The sequence below is a fragment of the Anolis carolinensis genome, chromosome 2, assembly GCF_035594765.1.
Source record: "Anolis carolinensis isolate JA03-04 chromosome 2, rAnoCar3.1.pri, whole genome shotgun sequence".
NCBI lineage: Eukaryota > Metazoa > Chordata > Lepidosauria > Squamata > Dactyloidae > Anolis > Anolis carolinensis.
In genome coordinates, this window is record NC_085842.1 from 70363139 (window position 1) to 70381228 (window position 18090).

At 40.2% G+C, this 18090-nt stretch overlaps 1 protein-coding gene across 3 annotated transcripts in view; it reads left to right on the forward strand.

Annotated features, from left to right (window-relative positions):
- Positions 1–255: 255 nt before the first annotated feature.
- bicd2 (BICD cargo adaptor 2) overlaps positions 256–18090 on the forward strand; it is a 130841-nt gene continuing 113006 nt past the window's right edge. For all 3 annotated transcript variants that reach the window (XM_062969936.1, XM_062969937.1, XM_062969938.1), the window contains exon 1: positions 256–1133. In XM_062969936.1, coding sequence (XP_062826006.1) covers positions 891–1133 — 243 coding nt within the window. In that variant the 5' untranslated portion in view covers positions 256–890. The remainder of the gene's footprint in view (positions 1134–18090) is intronic.

Genomic DNA, 18090 nt, shown 5'->3' on the forward strand with positions numbered 1-18090 from the left:
CATTCCAGGCCAGAAAAAAATGCAAACAAAGTTAAAAACATAGCATTATACTACATTTTCTTAGACCACTTGGGAGTGCCTTTGGTGTCGCTGTAAGACAGCGATATGATAATGCTGATGATGGTGATTATGATGAAAATGGTGATTTTGACGAGGGTGACAATAATAAAGGAAATGCCCCAATCAGCTGCGAGGCGGACCTTCCTTCAGGAGGCAAACGTGGCCGCACTTCCCGCGCACGGCCTGCAGGTGTCGCTATTAGGAGCCTCACTTAGCGACGCTCTCGCCCCCGCAGCGCTGCGCCGCCAGCTTGTTCCTCTCCTCCCAAGAATTCCTTCAAGAGGGCAGGGCCCGCTTCCATCGGCTGCGTCTCGTCTCCATCCCGGTGCATTGTGGGAAGGGTAGTTCCGAGGCCTGGGGATAAGCTCGCCCGCAAAGGAGCGGCGGACTACAACTCCTACAATGCCGCGGGGCCAGCGCCTGGCCGTTCGTTCCTTTTGAATGATTTCACTGCGGTTTCCCTTCCCAGCGAGAAGCGCCGCAGCAGGGGAAGGAAGGGAGGGAGGGAGGAAGGAAGCAGGCGCCGCAATCATGGTCTGAGGCTCAACCGGGCGACCCAGGAGATCCCCTCACTCGATCCTTTTCATTCATGGCAGCCTGGGCAAGGAGGGCGAGAGAGACAGGAGCCATGGTGGCCCGAAGACTGGAGCGGCTTTGAAGCCTGAAGGAAGGAATCACACACATATATACACACACATATTTTTGTATGTTGTCCGCACTGGCTCCCTCGCTCGCCGTCTTTCCGTGGCGCATTCCCTCCCCGGCTTGTTGCTAGCCCTCAGCGAGCGAGCCTCCCTCCCTCCCTCCAGCCAGCCACCTGGGCGAAGAAGATGTCGGCGTCGGGGCCGGACGAGGAGGAGTACGCGAGGCTGGTGCGGGAGTCGGGCCCGGAGTGGCTCCGCGCGGAGGTCAAGCGCCTCTTCCAGGAGCTGGGCGAGACCACCCGAGAGAAGATCCAGGCGGCCGAGTACGGGCTGGCCGTGCTGGAGGAGAAGCAGCAGCTCAAGCAGCAGTACGAGGAGCTGGAGCTCGAGTACGAGACCGCCCGCGGGGAGATGGAGCAGCTCAAGGAGGTGAGCCGAGGGGGAAGAAGGGGAAGGGAATGTGGAGGAGAAGGAAGAAGAAAAAAGGGAAGGACGAGGGGACGGGGAGGAAGAAGAAAGGACAGGAGCAAGGCGAGAGGGAGGAGGAAGAGAATGTGGCAAAGGAAGAAGAAGAAGAAAGGGAAGGACAAGGGGACGGGGAGGAAGAAGAGGGCAGGAGGATGAAGGAGGGAGGGAGAGGAAGAAGGAGACAGGAGCAAGAAGAGGGAGGAGGAAGAGAATGGAGAGGGAAGGAAGAAGAAGAAAGGGAAGGACAGGAGGAGGAGGAGGAAGAGGGGAAGGGGAGGAAGAAGGAGACAGGAGCAAGAAGAGGGGAAGAGAAATGTGGCAAAGGAAGAAGAAGAAGAAAGGGAAGGACGAGGGGACGGGGAGGAAGAAGAGGGGGGAGGATGAAGGAGGGAGGGAGAGGAAGAAGAGAAAAAAGGGGAGGAAGAAGAAGGGATAGGAGCAAGGCGAAGGGGAGGAGGAAGAGAATGTGGTGAAGGAAGAAGAAGAAAGGGAAAGACAAGGGGATGGGGAGGAGGATGAAGGAGGGAGGGAGAGGAAGAAGAGAAAAAAGGGGAGGAAGAAGAAGAAGAATCTTTGGAGCCAACCCAAGATTTTAATCATTATATTTGTATGTGATTTTATGACCTGTTTTATTGTTTTTATATTGTTGATGTTCGGGCTTGGCCCCATGTAAGCTGCCCCGAGTCCCTTTGGGGAGATGGGGCGGGGTATAAAAATAAAATTATTATTATTATTATTATAAGAAAGGACAAGAGGAGGAGGAAGAGTGGAGGGAGAGGAAGGGGAGGAAGAAGGGGACAGGAGCAAGAAGAGGGGAGGAAGAAGAAGGGAGAGGATGAAGGGAAGAAAGAGGAGGAAGAAGGGATAGGAGCAAGGCGAGGGGAAGGAGGAAGAGAATGGAGAGGGAAGGAAGGAGAAAGGGAAGGACAAGAAGAGCGAGGAAGAAGAAGGGGACAGTAGGAAGAAGAGGGGAGGCGGAGGATGAAGTGGTGGGAAAGAAGGGAAGGGAGGGAGATGAAGAAGAGAAGAAAGGGGATGAAAGGGACAGGAGCAAGGCGAGGGGGAGGAGGTGGAGGAAGATAATGTGGAGGAGAAGGAAGAAGAAAGGGAAGGACAAGAAGAGGAAGAGGAGGAAGAAGAGGGACAGAGGCAAGGAAGGAGGAGGAAGAAGTGGGGAGGAAGAGGAGAAAGGGGATGAAGGGGGACAGGAGCGAGGGGAGGGGGAGGAAGAGCAAAATAATGTGGAGGGGCAGGAAGAGGAAAAAGGGGGTGAGGAAGAGGAAGGGAGGAGGAAGAAGAGGAAGAGAATGAGGAAAAAGGGAGGAGGGAGAGGAAGATGAGAGTAAGGAAAGGAGGAGGAAGAAGTGTTGGGTGAGAGAGAGGAAGAAGGGGGGGAGTAGGAAGTCAAGGAGATGAAGGATTTTTTATTGTTGTTTACTGCTTATTGCTTATATTATTTTCTGTATCTGGCGATTGTTGTAAAGCGCCCCGAGTCCCTTCAGGCGGGTATAAATAAAATTTATTATTATTGTTATTATTATTATTATTACTATTATGTGTTCTCTGGGCCCTGGAAATGAAAAGGCGAGAAGGGGCGGGGTTGCAAGGAAATATATAGAAGCTGCCTTGCATGCTGGAGAGATACAGGGAGCATGGGCTGGTGCTTAGAGCTCTTTCAAGAGTCCTGCCAGCCTGGAATTGAGTGAATATATATATATATATATATACACACACACACACATACACACACACACACACACGTTTCTATGTGGCAGCTGGTGAGGAGGAAGGCCAGGCGTGCTTGCTTGCCTTTATTCTGGGCCCTTGGGGTGGGCTGGTTGGAATGTAATGTTCTTGGTTTTGTTTTTTGCAAGACAGGGCTTTCTTATAGGAAATGTATAGGAGCTGCCTTGCATACCGGAGATATATAGCATGGGCCAGTGGGGATCTGGTCAGACTGGAATTGAATGTGTGGGAGATATATTGCATGCACTAGCCACAATGTTTAGAGCAGCCTGGAATTGAGTGTGTGAGTGTATATATATATATATATATGGCAGGGCTTTCTTGTAGGAAATATATAGGGACCCTCTTGCACACGCTGAAGACATGTAGCACACGTGTGTGTGTGTGTGTGTGTGTGGGAGAGTATAGGCCAGTGGTTGGAAATCCCCATGGGAATCTGGCCAGCCAGCCGGACTGTGCACTTGGCTGGTCATAATGGTGAATAGTAATTATTTGTTACCCACCTCTCCATAGATTAAAAACAAGGCTATTAAAACACATATATTCAACGACATAGACCTGAGATTAAAACACACTGAAATCATCATTCCTACTAATAAAACGTCAATTTAAATTCACAAAAAATATTAGGCCATTGAAACACACGTACATATTTAAAGACATAGATCTAAGATGAAAACCCATTAATATTGTATTGGTGTGAATGTGTGGGATGTGCAAAGGAAGCGACTCCTCGTTCAGCTTCCCTGGGTTTGCACATTTGCAATAAAGTCACAGGAGGCAGGCACCTTGGCCTTCCTTTATTCTGCTGGCACAGTGCCTTGCAATACCCTTAAAGGCGCAGCTCAGCATTTTCCCTTAATGCACCGTGCCCTTCCGATGACATCTGCAGCCTTCTTCCACACTGCAGGTAAATGGCCAGGACAGTAGATAGGGTGCATCTATACTGTAGAATGAATGAAATCAGACACCACTTTAATTTCCATGGCTCAATGTTATGAGATAATTGGAGCTGTAGTTTTACAGGTCTTGAGCCTTCTCTCTCTAAGAGGGCTGGTGACCCACCAAGCTATAGCTTCCAGGATTTCATAGCACTGAGCCATGGAAATTAAAGTGGAGTCAAACTGCATTCATCCAGTTGATAGGTTGCCACTAAAGGTGTATCTACATTGTAGAATGAATATAGTTTGACACACACTTTACCTGTCATGGCTCATTACTATGGGATTCTGGGATTAGTAGTTTGGCAAGGCACCAGCAGAGGCAGCTAAAATACCTTGTAAAACTACAACTTCCAGGATTCCATAGCATTGAGCCATAGCATTTAAAGTGTTATCAAACCGCATTAATTCTACACTGTTGATTCAACAGTGCATTGAGGAGAAAAAAGGAGATAAAATCAAGTTATTGATTGAAATCTGGTACAGGCATCTACAAGAATTGTCCCCTTCTTGGCCCATTTCAGGTTGGCTCAATGACATTAGCTACTTAGGTCTAAATTACATTATTTAATTGCCTACTGCATTGTGTCTTCAGATGCACAATTACCGATATTTGGAGAGTGGGAGGCATATTTGCTTAACCAGAGAAATGAGTATGCATTTTCAAATAGCTAATAATTAAGGGTTCCTCGGGGCAGTTTTGTCTGCTGGGAGGTTGCAGTGTTAATGCAAATAGATGAACAGTTTATTGAAAGCAACAGAACAAATTCCTGGAAGTTCATGGAAGCTCAGAAGGCAATAATTTTAACTTATCTCAGTGGTGTAAAAACAATTTCAGTGCTTACTCTGGATTCTGGAGCGACACCACTGCCTAGGACAGTGGTTCTCAACTTGTGGTTCCCCAGATGTTTTGGCCTTCAAATCCCAGAAATCCTAACAGTTGGTAAACTGGCTGGGATGTCTAGGAGTTGTAGGCCAAAACACCTGGGGACCCGCAGGTTGAGAACCACTGGCCTAGGAATTTGAGATATTATTCAGCAATGTGCAGGACTTCTCTTTTGAAGGAAGAGTCCAGAACAGCCATTGTGTGCTTGTATTTATGAAGTATTTGGTTTTCATTAAATAGATCTATTGACCACTGTTTTGCACAGGTAAATTAATGTACAGTAGAGTCACTTATCCAAGCTAAACGGGCCGGCAGAAGCTTGGATAAGCGAATATCTTGGATAATAAGGAGGGATTAAGGAAAAGCCTATTAAACATCAAATTAAGTTATGATTTTACAAATTAAGCACCAAAACATCATGTTATACAACAAATTTAACAGAAAAAGTAGTTCAATATGCAGTAATGTTATGTTGTAATTACTATATTTATGAATTTATTACCAAAATATCACAATATATTGAAAACATTCACTACAAAAATGGCTTGGATTATCCAGAAACTTGGATAAGTGAGATTCTACTGTATTATGAATATTTCCCTTACCAACATAATCTTCAGTCTCCCCCCCCCCCCCCCCCCCTATTTCTCAATGTGTGATATAATGGAAGAGTGAGTAGCTGTGGTCTCTCTTTATTTGGGTAGGCTTGATCAGGTGACTTACTTATAGCACATCACCTGGTTTTTGCCTTTCTAGCTATTTAACTTGTCCTCTTCTTTTGTTTTATCATATTAAATTAGAAGGATCAAATGAAAAATCAAAGCCTCCTCTTTGGTTTTGATTTGAAGCTGTTTAATTGAAAAAAGCAGATAAGGGACATTTGAGGGATACAAGAGAAGCTGGGCTTCTAGGGTGGTGTAACACATTACAAATTTGCTAGCCATAGAAACAACAGTGCAGGCCCAGCTTCAATGTTTTCTTGATTGAGAAAATGTTGAATTAAATAGTGCAAGTCTTTATGATGGAACGGTTTGTTAATGAAACCTGTTCTATATCTAGGTGCTTAATATTATCCTCACAATGTAATCAAAAGAGTTTTAGGAGGTCACTGTTAATTATGTTTCAAGGTCTTCTTTAAATCAATGAAAGTTAAAATCTATCTTAGTTTCTGGAAAGACATATCTCTGGAGTGATGGTTCCATTGTCTGGAGCAGGCCTTACAAATTGTGTGTTTGAACAGCAATGTGATGATGCCTTTGTGCTCACTGTTCTGTGTCCCTTCTCTTTTGTGCCATGTGCGAATGTGACAACTGCACCCATCAGCAACATAAGCACAGACGAAAGGCATTTCTGTGGCTTAGCTGGGAAGGAGGTGGGATTTCCAGTGATCAGATAAGATGAGAATTCAATACCTTTGGATCTTGTTACTCCTTCCTTTGGCGACAAATGCTAGAATGTTATGCAAAAAATTACACAGATCTGCTTATCACTGGGATTTATACAAGGAGCAGAATTTATTCCATTTTTCTTTGTGCAGAATGTTCTAAGCTGAAACTACACATCATTGGTACAGCGCTTGATTGCGTATGGGCTAGATTTGGGAAAATTTTAATTCTTTACAAGTTTGTTGCTATGGGGAAGTCTGGGTCTCATTAGGGACTAACTAAATTTTTAGCAGATGTGCAGTGAGCCGCCTTAAAAAACCAACTCTGAAATTGCTGCTTATACACAGGATCACAACGGTTAAGCTTGTTCAGAAGACTTCTAGTCTTTTCCTATGTTTGGTTTAGTCAGAAATAAGTTCACTGGATCTTGATGGGATTTACAGTATAAGCTGTTTGACTAGGCCTAAGAAATATAATATTTTTGTATGCCATTTTTCTGCTGATCAGAGATCCATGGTGGCTAAATTTATAATGATAGCTTTAGTACTAGCAAATATTCTTTCTCAAATACAATTCTACGTTGACTTTTTTATCAGTATCTAAACAGATTGTATGTATTAGAATATTTTTCACTTTTATTCTTAGTTACATGCATTGATTTGTTTCCAGCTGAGCCATAAAACAAAAGTCTATGTAAATGTACAGTACAGTAGAGTCTCACTTATCCAAGCTAAACGGGCCGGCAGAAGCTTGGATAAGCGAATATCTTGGATAATAAGGAGGGATTAAGGAAAAGCCTATTAAACATCAAATTAAGTTATGATTTTACAAATTAAGCACCAAAACATCATGTTATACAACAAATTTAACAGAAAAAGTAGTTCAATATGCAGTAATGTTATGTTGTAATTACTATATTTATGAATTTATTACCAAAATATCACAATATATTGAAAACATTCACTACAAAAATGGCTTGGATTATCCAGAAACTTGGATAAGTGAGATTCTACTGTATTATGAATATTTCCCTTACCAACATAATCTTCAGTCTCCCCCCCCCCCCCCCCCCCTATTTCTCAATGTGTGATATAATGGAAGAGTGAGTAGCTGTGGTCTCTCTTTATTTGGGTAGGCTTGATCAGGTGACTTACTTATAGCACATCACCTGGTTTTTGCCTTTCTAGCTATTTAACTTGTCCTCTTCTTTTGTTTTATCATATTAAATTAGAAGGATCAAATGAAAAATCAAAGCCTCCTCTTTGGTTTTGATTTGAAGCTGTTTAATTGAAAAAAGCAGATAAGGGACATTTGAGGGATACAAGAGAAGCTGGGCTTCTAGGGTGGTGTAACACATTACAAATTTGCTAGCCATAGAAACAACAGTGCAGGCCCAGCTTCAATGTTTTCTTGATTGAGAAAATGTTGAATTAAATAGTGCAAGTCTTTATGATGGAACGGTTTGTTAATGAAACCTGTTCTATATCTAGGTGCTTAATATTATCCTCACAATGTAATCAAAAGAGTTTTAGGAGGTCACTGTTAATTATGTTTCAAGGTCTTCTTTAAATCAATGAAAGTTAAAATCTATCTTAGTTTCTGGAAAGACATATCTCTGGAGTGATGGTTCCATTGTCTGGAGCAGGCCTTACAAATTGTGTGTTTGAACAGCAATGTGATGATGCCTTTGTGCTCACTGTTCTGTGTCCCTTCTCTTTTGTGCCATGTGCGAATGTGACAACTGCACCCATCAGCAACATAAGCACAGACGAAAGGCATTTCTGTGGCTTAGCTGGGAAGGAGGTGGGATTTCCAGTGATCAGATAAGATGAGAATTCAATACCTTTGGATCTTGTTACTCCTTCCTTTGGCGACAAATGCTAGAATGTTATGCAAAAAATTACACAGATCTGCTTATCACTGGGATTTATACAAGGAGCAGAATTTATTCCATTTTTCTTTGTGCAGAATGTTCTAAGCTGAAACTACACATCATTGGTACAGCGCTTGATTGCGTATGGGCTAGATTTGGGAAAATTTTAATTCTTTACAAGTTTGTTGCTATGGGGAAGTCTGGGTCTCATTAGGGACTAACTAAATTTTTAGCAGATGTGCAGTGAGCCGCCTTAAAAAACCAACTCTGAAATTGCTGCTTATACACAGGATCACAACGGTTAAGCTTGTTCAGAAGACTTCTAGTCTTTTCCTATGTTTGGTTTAGTCAGAAATAAGTTCACTGGATCTTGATGGGATTTACAGTATAAGCTGTTTGACTAGGCCTAAGAAATATAATATTTTTGTATGCCATTTTTCTGCTGATCAGAGATCCATGGTGGCTAAATTTATAATGATAGCTTTAGTACTAGCAAATATTCTTTCTCAAATACAATTCTACGTTGACTTTTTTATCAGTATCTAAACAGATTGTATGTATTAGAATATTTTTCACTTTTATTCTTAGTTACATGCATTGATTTGTTTCCAGCTGAGCCATAAAACAAAAGTCTATGTAAATGTACAGTACAGTAGAGTCTCACTTATCCAAGCTAAACGGGCCGGCAGAAGCTTGGATAAGCGAATATCTTGGATAATAAGGAGGGATTAAAGAAAAGCGTATTAAACATCAAATTAAGTTATGATTTTACAAATTAAGCACCAAAACATCATGTTATACAACAAATTTGACAGAAAAAGTAGCTCAATGCGCAGTAATGTTATGTTGTAATTACTGTATTTACGAATTTAGCACCAAAATATCACAACATATTGAAAACATTGACTACAAAAATGGCTTGGATAATCCAGAAACTTGGATAAGTGAGGCTTGGATAAGTGAGACTCTACTGTACTTATAACACCAGGAACACAGTGATTGTATGTTGCTAATTATTAGCATTTCTGTTTAGGCAATTGCAGAGAAGTCTGCTTAATATAGAAGCATACTCCTTTTCTTTGCTGTTTCTGTAATCTAAATAGCCTGCTTATTTGAAAGAAAAAATATTTTTATGGGTGAGTCTGTAATGTGGTCTTTCCATTTTTGTGCCCACACTATTCTGGGATCTAGAATTTTTGGTAAAACATTGAGTTGTCAGAAGAGGTAGGACAAGCCTGTGAAAAAGATTATATCTTGATTGTTAGTCTGATAATGATGAAAAATTGTGTAATTAAGAGGAAATAAACATTGCTAGGACATGCACAGTTATATTGTAATTGTTGCTCCCTGCCATTTTTCTTAGACTAAGTAGAGGGATATAGATAATACCTATTGTCTCCTCCACTTAAATTTATATGTTCAGGTGTGCATCTTAGTTAAACAATGGGCACAATGCCACATGAAAAGCTTCCATCTCAGTGCTGCCAGTATGACTCTTGAAGGAAACTGTTGTTGTGTATTGCCCATCTTGGTGGATGTTTTACACAAAAGAGGTACTGTTTGGTGGATCATTGTGTGTGTGTGTGTGTGTGTGTGTGTGTGTGTGTGTGTGTGTAGCTGGTGTTCAACCCCTAAGGGGTGTTCCTAGGCTTGATACCTATACAGTATCATCTCTTTATCTATGGAGTCCATATTCAAGGTTTCACTTACCCATACCCCCAAAAATTCCCCTCTAGAAGTGTTTGTGGGCTTTTCTAGGTCTTCCACTGTGATTCTATGTTATGCCTCAAGCTCAGGTATAGTCAAAATATAGGGTTTGCAGTTGTTGACGTTTTCTGTGTATCTTGGAATTTACTGTGACACTCTATTCCTTCTTCTGTCCTTTTGACAGTAAATGCTGTCAATCTTGTCAGAGGCTTGCAACAAAAAGCCTTTCAGTTTAAAAACTTTCCATTATTCTAAGGCATACCCAATACCATTTTTTCTAGGTGGCATGGTCTGTTTATTAAGTAGGTATGCACTGGACCACACAAGGATCAATAGTGGGAAGATGCTGCATAATTATTGCATCATTCTGATTGAACAATAGTTTTTCTACATTCTTAGTGAGGGATAGATTAGCAGACAACAACAAAGAAAGAATAGACTGGTTTGTGGTGCAGTATAGTCACTTGAACACAGAATGGTGGGACACAAATGCTATTTGGTATGGTCAGTGGAAATTCCACCTGAGTTTCTGTTGCTTGCTTCCACATAATCCAGATGGGTAAAAACACTATGAATAAAAACAGCGAATGGGAATGCGTATGTCTTAGCATCATCATCTAAGGCCTTCATATGAACATAAACTACATTGGCCTTGGTTGGATTTAGATGTACCTCATTACCTTTGCTTTTTTATCTTTTGCTTTTGTTTGAATGGAGGATTTGGTCTCTCAGTAAATCAGCCTTTTCCAGAATACACTCAGACATACCTTTACTCCATTGGAAATAGTTCTGTTTTGAGCAGCATTACCACTATAAATGAGGATTAAGTTTTTGAGGTTTTGCCGAGTCAACTTTGGCTTGAAAATGGAGATTGTGTACATAGCCAAATCACAGAGTTTCTTATAGGGAAAATGAGGTATACATTACCTACTTCAAAAGAGATTATCTGCTCTGCATGGTGCTTTGTTCTGTGTTTGTGATGTCAGCTAGTTTTATACTGAGTGAAAAACTTAAGATGAAACTGGCTGTTTCTTTGGACCTGCTTTCTGATTGGCTCATGAGGCAGTGGCTGTCATTCTTGCAATTAAATTACTTAGTGCAGGCAGATTCAAGAGTACCGTGAATTATTTATTTGTCTTATACAAAGGATATGCCATTGTGTGTGTATGTGCACACTCTCTGGAACCAGTTTTGTGTGTGCATGTATATGAATAGAATTTTGCAGGTGTGGTATATGTGTAATATAAAACTCACATACCTGTTAACATTTTATGAAGGGTTACTTAATTTTTATTTATTAAAATATTTATATTTATGAACAAGCCATGAGAGTCAAGACAAAGATCCACCCAGAGGAAAGGTGTTCTTACCATACATCAAGGGAACTACTGACCGCATAGGGAAGCTGATGAAGAAGCACAACCTACAAACCATCTACAGACCCACGAAGAAAATTCAACAAATGCTACGGTCAGCGAAGGACAAGAGGGATCCTCTCTCTTCTGCAGGAGTCTACCGGATACCATGCAGCTGTGGACAAGTCTACATAGGGACCACCAAACGCAGCGCCCAAACAAGAGTCAAAGAACATGAAAGGCACTGCAGACTAATTCAACCAGAGAAATCAGCCATAGCAGAGCATTTGATGAACCAGCCTGGACACAGAATACTATTTGAGAACACAAAAATGCTGGACCATTCTAACAACTATCATGTCAGACTACACAGAGAAGCCATTGAAATCCACAAGCATGTGGACAACTTCAACAGAAAGGAAGAAACCATGAAAATGAACAAAATCTGGCTACCAGTATTAAAAAACTCAAGAATCAGAACAGTAAATAAAAAGCAATACTCTGAAAACAGAGGATTTCCAGACATGAATCAACCTAGGGCAGTTAACGACTCTAAACAAAGGATGCCCCAGAGGCAGGAAGAAGACAGCAGATAAGCTTTTCAATGCTAATTAAAGTGATTAACTACACACATTCACACTGACCTAGACTTTCCACAGATATATATTTACCTCTTTGCTTAGTTTTCTCCATACCTCACAACCTCTGAGGATGCCTGCCATAGATGTGGGTGAAACGTCAGGAGAGAATGCTTCTGGAACATGGCCACACAGCCCGAAAGACACACAACAACCCTGTGATCCTGGCCATGAAAGCCTTCGACAACACATTTATATTTATATTCCACTGTACATCAAAAGATCTCAGTGCAGCTTAGCATAAATTGAATTTAAGACAATGAACAACAATAATATAAGAGACAACAATATATTGAGACGACAATATATTGAAGCATTTTAAACCAAAATAATTGTTTTGAATTGGCATCAAATTGGCATCTGCTGGATTTCTAGGGTGATGGCGGGGGTTATTCCATAACCAGGGTGATCCAGCAAAGAGGGACGTTAGTTGCTGGGAAAGAGTAATTTCTTTAAAATCCAACTACAACGGTCTTTATGCAATCAAAGTTAAGTGCATTTGGCTTTGCTCATTGCACAGAAGAAACAGCTAAGTAATGTTTAACTAGTCTGATTCTAAAACATTGACCAAAAGATCAATTAGCTAAGTGCTTAAATTCATGTTCAGCAAAGAAATGTGGTAAGAATTGTTCCAAGACTGAAGATTTATTTCTTAATCCTCTTCCCCAATGCAAAACTGTCATGCCAAAACAAATTGTTCTAGACTAGATTTGTTTTCATTGAAATAACCCAAGAATACCAAAACACCTAGTGGAAGCTTCCTAAAAGATATAGCTGGCAGTTGACAGCAACACCACTGAAAGAAATGGCAGCTTCAGAAGAGCATTATAGAGGAGGGTTCCTTGGTAGATTCCCCTCCATGTTTAGATATGTGTGGAATAATTATTTTAAATATTTTCCAGATGTTTTGCAAAATAAATCGCAAGACAGTAACAAAACAGTAATAAATAAACTGGAATGTCAAAAAGGAAAAAAAATTAAACCAGCAGAAACACAAAATAATAAACGAACAGTTGCAATAAAACTCATTGTGAAATGGACTTGAACCTGTTTTATTGAGTCATGTCTTCTCATGATGTGGCCACATTTAGTCATCTTGTCTTCTAGGGAGATTTCAGGCTCAATCTGCTCTAGGACTTAAGTGGTTTGTCTTTTTAGCAGTCCATGGCATCCATAAAACGCTTCTCCAGCACCACATTTCAGATGAGTTGATTTTGTTTTGGTCAGCTTCTTTTATTGTCCTGCTTTCACAACTATACACAGATATAGGAAATATGATTACATGGATAATTCTAACTTCACTTATATATATTTCCATGTTAGGCTTTTCTAATTCCCTTCATAACTTTTTTCAAGTCCCATTTTTGTCCTAACATCTTGACTGCAACCTTCATTCTGATCGATGTCAGGGTCTTCTGAAATGTTTTGGTGCTTTCCAATATTACATTCAACTTGTGTTTACAGAATAATAATAATAATAATAATAATAATAATAATAATAATAATAATAATTGTTGTTATTATTATTATTATTATTATTATTATTATTATTATTTCTAGACCACCCTCTCTCCCCAGAGGGATTCAGGGTGGTTTACATACATATAAAAATACAAACATTCAATGCCTTAATGTCTCTTCCTTTCCTGAACCCACAATGGGCATTGGCATTTTCAATTCTATATATTGTAAAAACATTTGTTGTATAATTTTGAGCATAACTTTGCTTACATGGGAATGTAATGCAATGACCCTGTAGGTACTGCAGTGTCTTTCCTACATATTTGGAATGTATATCGAGCATTTCTAATCTGCGGGCCATTATCTCGTTTTTTCATTTATTCACAGATTTTAGTTAGAACGAGAGTAGATTTTGGCTCTGTAACTTGAAGCAGCCCTGCAGGTGTACCGTTCCTGGTAATTTATTTCCTCCAGGTGCTCTGAGTGCAGCAGTCACCTCACTTTTAGAAACTGTAGATTCATCTTCATATGACTCTAAATTAATCTCTCATCCTTTCATCTCTTTTATATCAGAAGGATACTCAGGAGAATTCACTAGTGGGCCAGACTGGTGTTGTGTGTGCAACATAGTAATTGTAATAGCATTTTCCTTTTGTCTTAATTGTCATTGTTCTGTACCTTCATGTCATTTCTGACATATGGTGACCCCATCACTGAGTTTTCTTAGCAGAAGTTGTTCAGAAGCAATTTACCCTTTGTCTCTGCATTTGCTTCCATATGCTTGGTTTTGTTTTTAGAAACCCTTTCCCTTCTGTGCAGATTTATTTCTGGTTTTTCTTGTTGAGAATGTTAAGAAGAACCAGCTAGACTGCATAAGAGAACAGCTTTCTTTTACTGTATGCATAAATAACATTCTTGGGACTGAAATCCTTGCCCTTTCTTCCCTGGAACCAACCATCACTGAATGCAGTGGGATTGAGTAGATTTGGATATGTCAAGCATGTTAAGATTTTTAAAACCCTCCTCCTCCCTACATTTCTCTCCATTTTCTTTCCCTGTTCCCATCTGTCCTGCCCTTCTCAGCTCTGCAGTTGTTCAGAGGTCTAAAGGTGAGACGGACCAGTCAAGAAATCCTTGGAGAGAAGCTGTGGCTGCAACCTGACCAGCACCAAGAGGAAGTACAGGGAATCTGCATAAGCATTGCAAACATAGTCTCCAGCAGAGTTTTGACACGTTTCATCTGTCATCTGAAAAATGCTAGCTATCCCTGCTGTACTGGGATATTCTGAGTAGCGTCTCCATATCTTATACTCATATTTAAACTGCCCTTCACATAAAAGAGGTTGGAGGCTGAATAACAGATCTGTCCAAATGAAATTGTTTGAACCAAGCCCTGGTTATTGTCAAAATAACATTGCATATTTCTCCCGAGGTGGATTTGACTTTAAGGGGTTACCATTTTTTTTAATAAGGTAAAATCACATGATTTGAAGACTGTCCTCTTCTTGATAATGGAACAGAGAGGAACTCCTTATGCTTGAGTGAATGGCTTCACTGCTTCCTTTTCCTGCTTTACTGTATGTGAGGTTATGACTAATCGGTTACACTGCAGGGCCATAAGGCTACTTCCAGGGGGGTGATTCATTCTCCAGGCATTCATCTGCTCTTTCTCTCTCCACTTCTGGCAGGCTGCAGGGACGTATTTGTTGGTAACCGGGCAACGGACGAATCTAAGCCAGGCTGTGGAATATGAGCTATGAAAAACTTAACACAGGGGACAAGAGGCACAAATAAACACTTGCATCTAAGTAGTTCTCATAGCTTGGTGCAGAAAGAAAGATGGTTTTTCAGCTACAGTAATGTGTATTAATTTTTATTAGCTAGGACCCCACTCCACAACTTGCCTCCTAAGTAGACTACAATGTGGTTGTTACAAGCTGCTGATCTTGTTGTAGAGGAGGGTTTGATGTGCGAGGAGAATTTATCTCCCTGGGACATTCTTCTTCTGACCTAGAGGTCTTCTTCTGGCTCTGTCTCATTCTGTTTTGCTGATGGAGTTTTTCCAAAGGCTGATTGGTTGTTTAAATTTTTGGGTTGCGTGAGTGTTGGGGGAAGGTGAAGAGATGATGCCGGAATTCCCATTGGATTTTTGCATATATGTGTCTTAAAAGTTGCCTACTGACTTATGGAAACCTCATGAAATTCATAATGTTTTCTGAGGCAAGGACTATTCAGAGGTGGTTTTTCCAGTTACTGTCTCTGAGACATAGGCCACTGGACTTTGTTGGCAATTTTCCATTCAAGCACTAACCACAGTTGGCCCTGCTTAGCTTCCAAGATCTGCTGCTTTTAAGGTATTTGAGGCTCTTCTACGGGACATCCTCAAAGTTATTTTACCTTTGTGTACATTATTATATAAAATATATTTCTTTTCTGAAAAGCCATTATTAGAAATGTCTGTGCAGAACTGTCAGGAAAATATTTCCATGTGAGACCTAAGTTGTCCCAACTAGAATCAACTAATTGAACCAATGGGATTTATGTCCATATTGATTCATCAAGTCACAATTGATTCAATGGATCTACTGTAATTTGCACTGGTTCATGCTTAAGGATGTATTTGCCCTGTTAGTAAACCTCCTGTCTTTCAATCTGAAGGCCTCAGGAGTGGCTAACTTCCTTGATTCTTTGTTTGTTGATATACAGACTTCTCCCCCATTCCCTTTTTGGTATTTTTTTCTGAAAAGTTGGAATAAGCAAAACAAAACAAAAGGTTTATAGCTCAATGAGCTACATTTTGAAAAAATGGCTTAATTTTGGAATCTTTATGTTTGTGCAAAATACGGCTGTGCAGGAGTTGTATGTTTCTAAGCATTGTTGTTCTGTGTCATTCAAGTTGTTTCCAACTTATGGTGACCGTGTCACAAGTTTTTCTTAGCAATATTTGTTCAGGGATGGGGGTTTCTTTCCCTCTGAGGCTGCGAGAGTATGACATGCTCATGGTCACCCAGTGGGTTTGCATGACTAAGTAGGGATTCTAATCATATCCCCAGAGTTATAGTACAGTGTTCAAACCACTATATCTCATTGGCTCTCACTCCTAAGTATATTACATTGCAGTATATTCAATGAGACTGCATCTCTAATAAATGTGTTTAGAAGTGGAGTTCTTTGACAAGGGAAATTTTAGATTTTTTGAAATTTCACTTTGACAGACGATAGAAATAGTTTGAAGCAGAAGATACCAGGATGGCTAGTGGCTGTTAGTAGTTAAGATGTTATCCTTGTAGACATTATACATCTCTGACACCAGCGTAGTGTAAGGCTAAGGTTTGAAGATCTGCTCTGCCATGGAAATCCACTGGGCGACTTTGGGCAAACTTGCTCTGAACAAATCTTTCCAAGAAACCCTCCCTGATAAGTTCTCTTCAGGGCCACTATAAGTCAGAAATTATTTGAAAGCATATAACAATAGGATTATTTTCCAAACTAATATATGCCATCAATTGCCAAGGGTACTATACTACATTTTGTATAGAATAAACAAACCGGTGTTTTTTCAAAATAATGAGCAGATACAAATCCGATACCAGAAATGGCAGTATTTGGGGGGAAAAAGTGAGCTATCTTGATATTTATTTATTTATTTACCATATTTGTATCCTGCCTTTCACAACCCCTGGGGGGACTCAAGGCGGCTTGCAAATGGCACTACGTAGTGCCTTAACATAAAAAGTTACATTAAGATTACATCAACTTCTGAATGGAAAACAGCTGAAAAAAAATACATGAAGTTCAGCTCTTTTTGCCAGTAGTCCGCATAGGGATAAAGGCGTTTAATTACATATACTTTGGGCAGATCTTTTTAGTTCCATTCCTCCACCCACCAGACCTAAGATAAAATCTGTTTCTTATCATTTGAATTGGACAAAGACTTTTAATCACCATGCATGTGCTAATCTGTTTGCTTATGGTCAAACATCCCACCAACTCTTTCTCAAATGACCACTGTTAAGATAATTTGAACATCTGTATCCTTTTTATATTAGTACCAGATCCTGTCTGATCTTGGAAGCTAACCAGGATTAGCTTGGATGGGAGACCATTGTAGTCTGTATTTTAAAGAAAGCAACTGACAAAACATCTTTCAGGCATTCCTTGCTTAAACAAACTCTATGGAATTCATAGTCTCTCCATAAATCAGTGGTCAACATATACATGCCTTTTGTATTTCAATTCTTCCATGTTTCCTTCTACTTAAGTGGGTATAAATATCTCTTAACAGAGGAAACACTTCATGCATCTAAAGATATAAGCTGCAAATCTTAGAATATACATTGAATAACACTTGTTAATATTTAAGATGCCATTAGACTCTTATGTAGGTTTTTGGCATACCTCTTGGCCACTATGGTATACAAGCAAGTTTATTATTAATAATGCAACAGTCTTCAAGTCTTTGGTTCACATTTTTATATACCCTGTGATTCAATAAGTAATTAAAATTACATTATTGGATTTTTTTTCGTGTCAGGAGCAACCGGAGTTGTATTATTGGATAACACCATGAAAATAAAAGAACAAATAATATGTTTCTTTAACAAAGGAAACTGGCGACTTGAAGTTATATACATACACATTCTGCTACATAGTCATAACATTTCCATACCACTTTAAATTTCATGGCTCTGGTGTATGGAACCCTTGGATATTTGGTGAGACATTCAGTATTCCATTTTAGAGAAATCTGATGACCTCCCTGGAATCAGAACCTTTCAGCAGAGGATTCTGTATATAGTTTACCAAACTTCACCTCAATCTTACCTACAGTGTTTGTATGAAAACAGTTGTGTTGTCTATGCCTGACCTGTCTTATCAGCACTTGCAATGTCTGACTTCTTTTGTGAGCGGAAACAATGCCAAGAC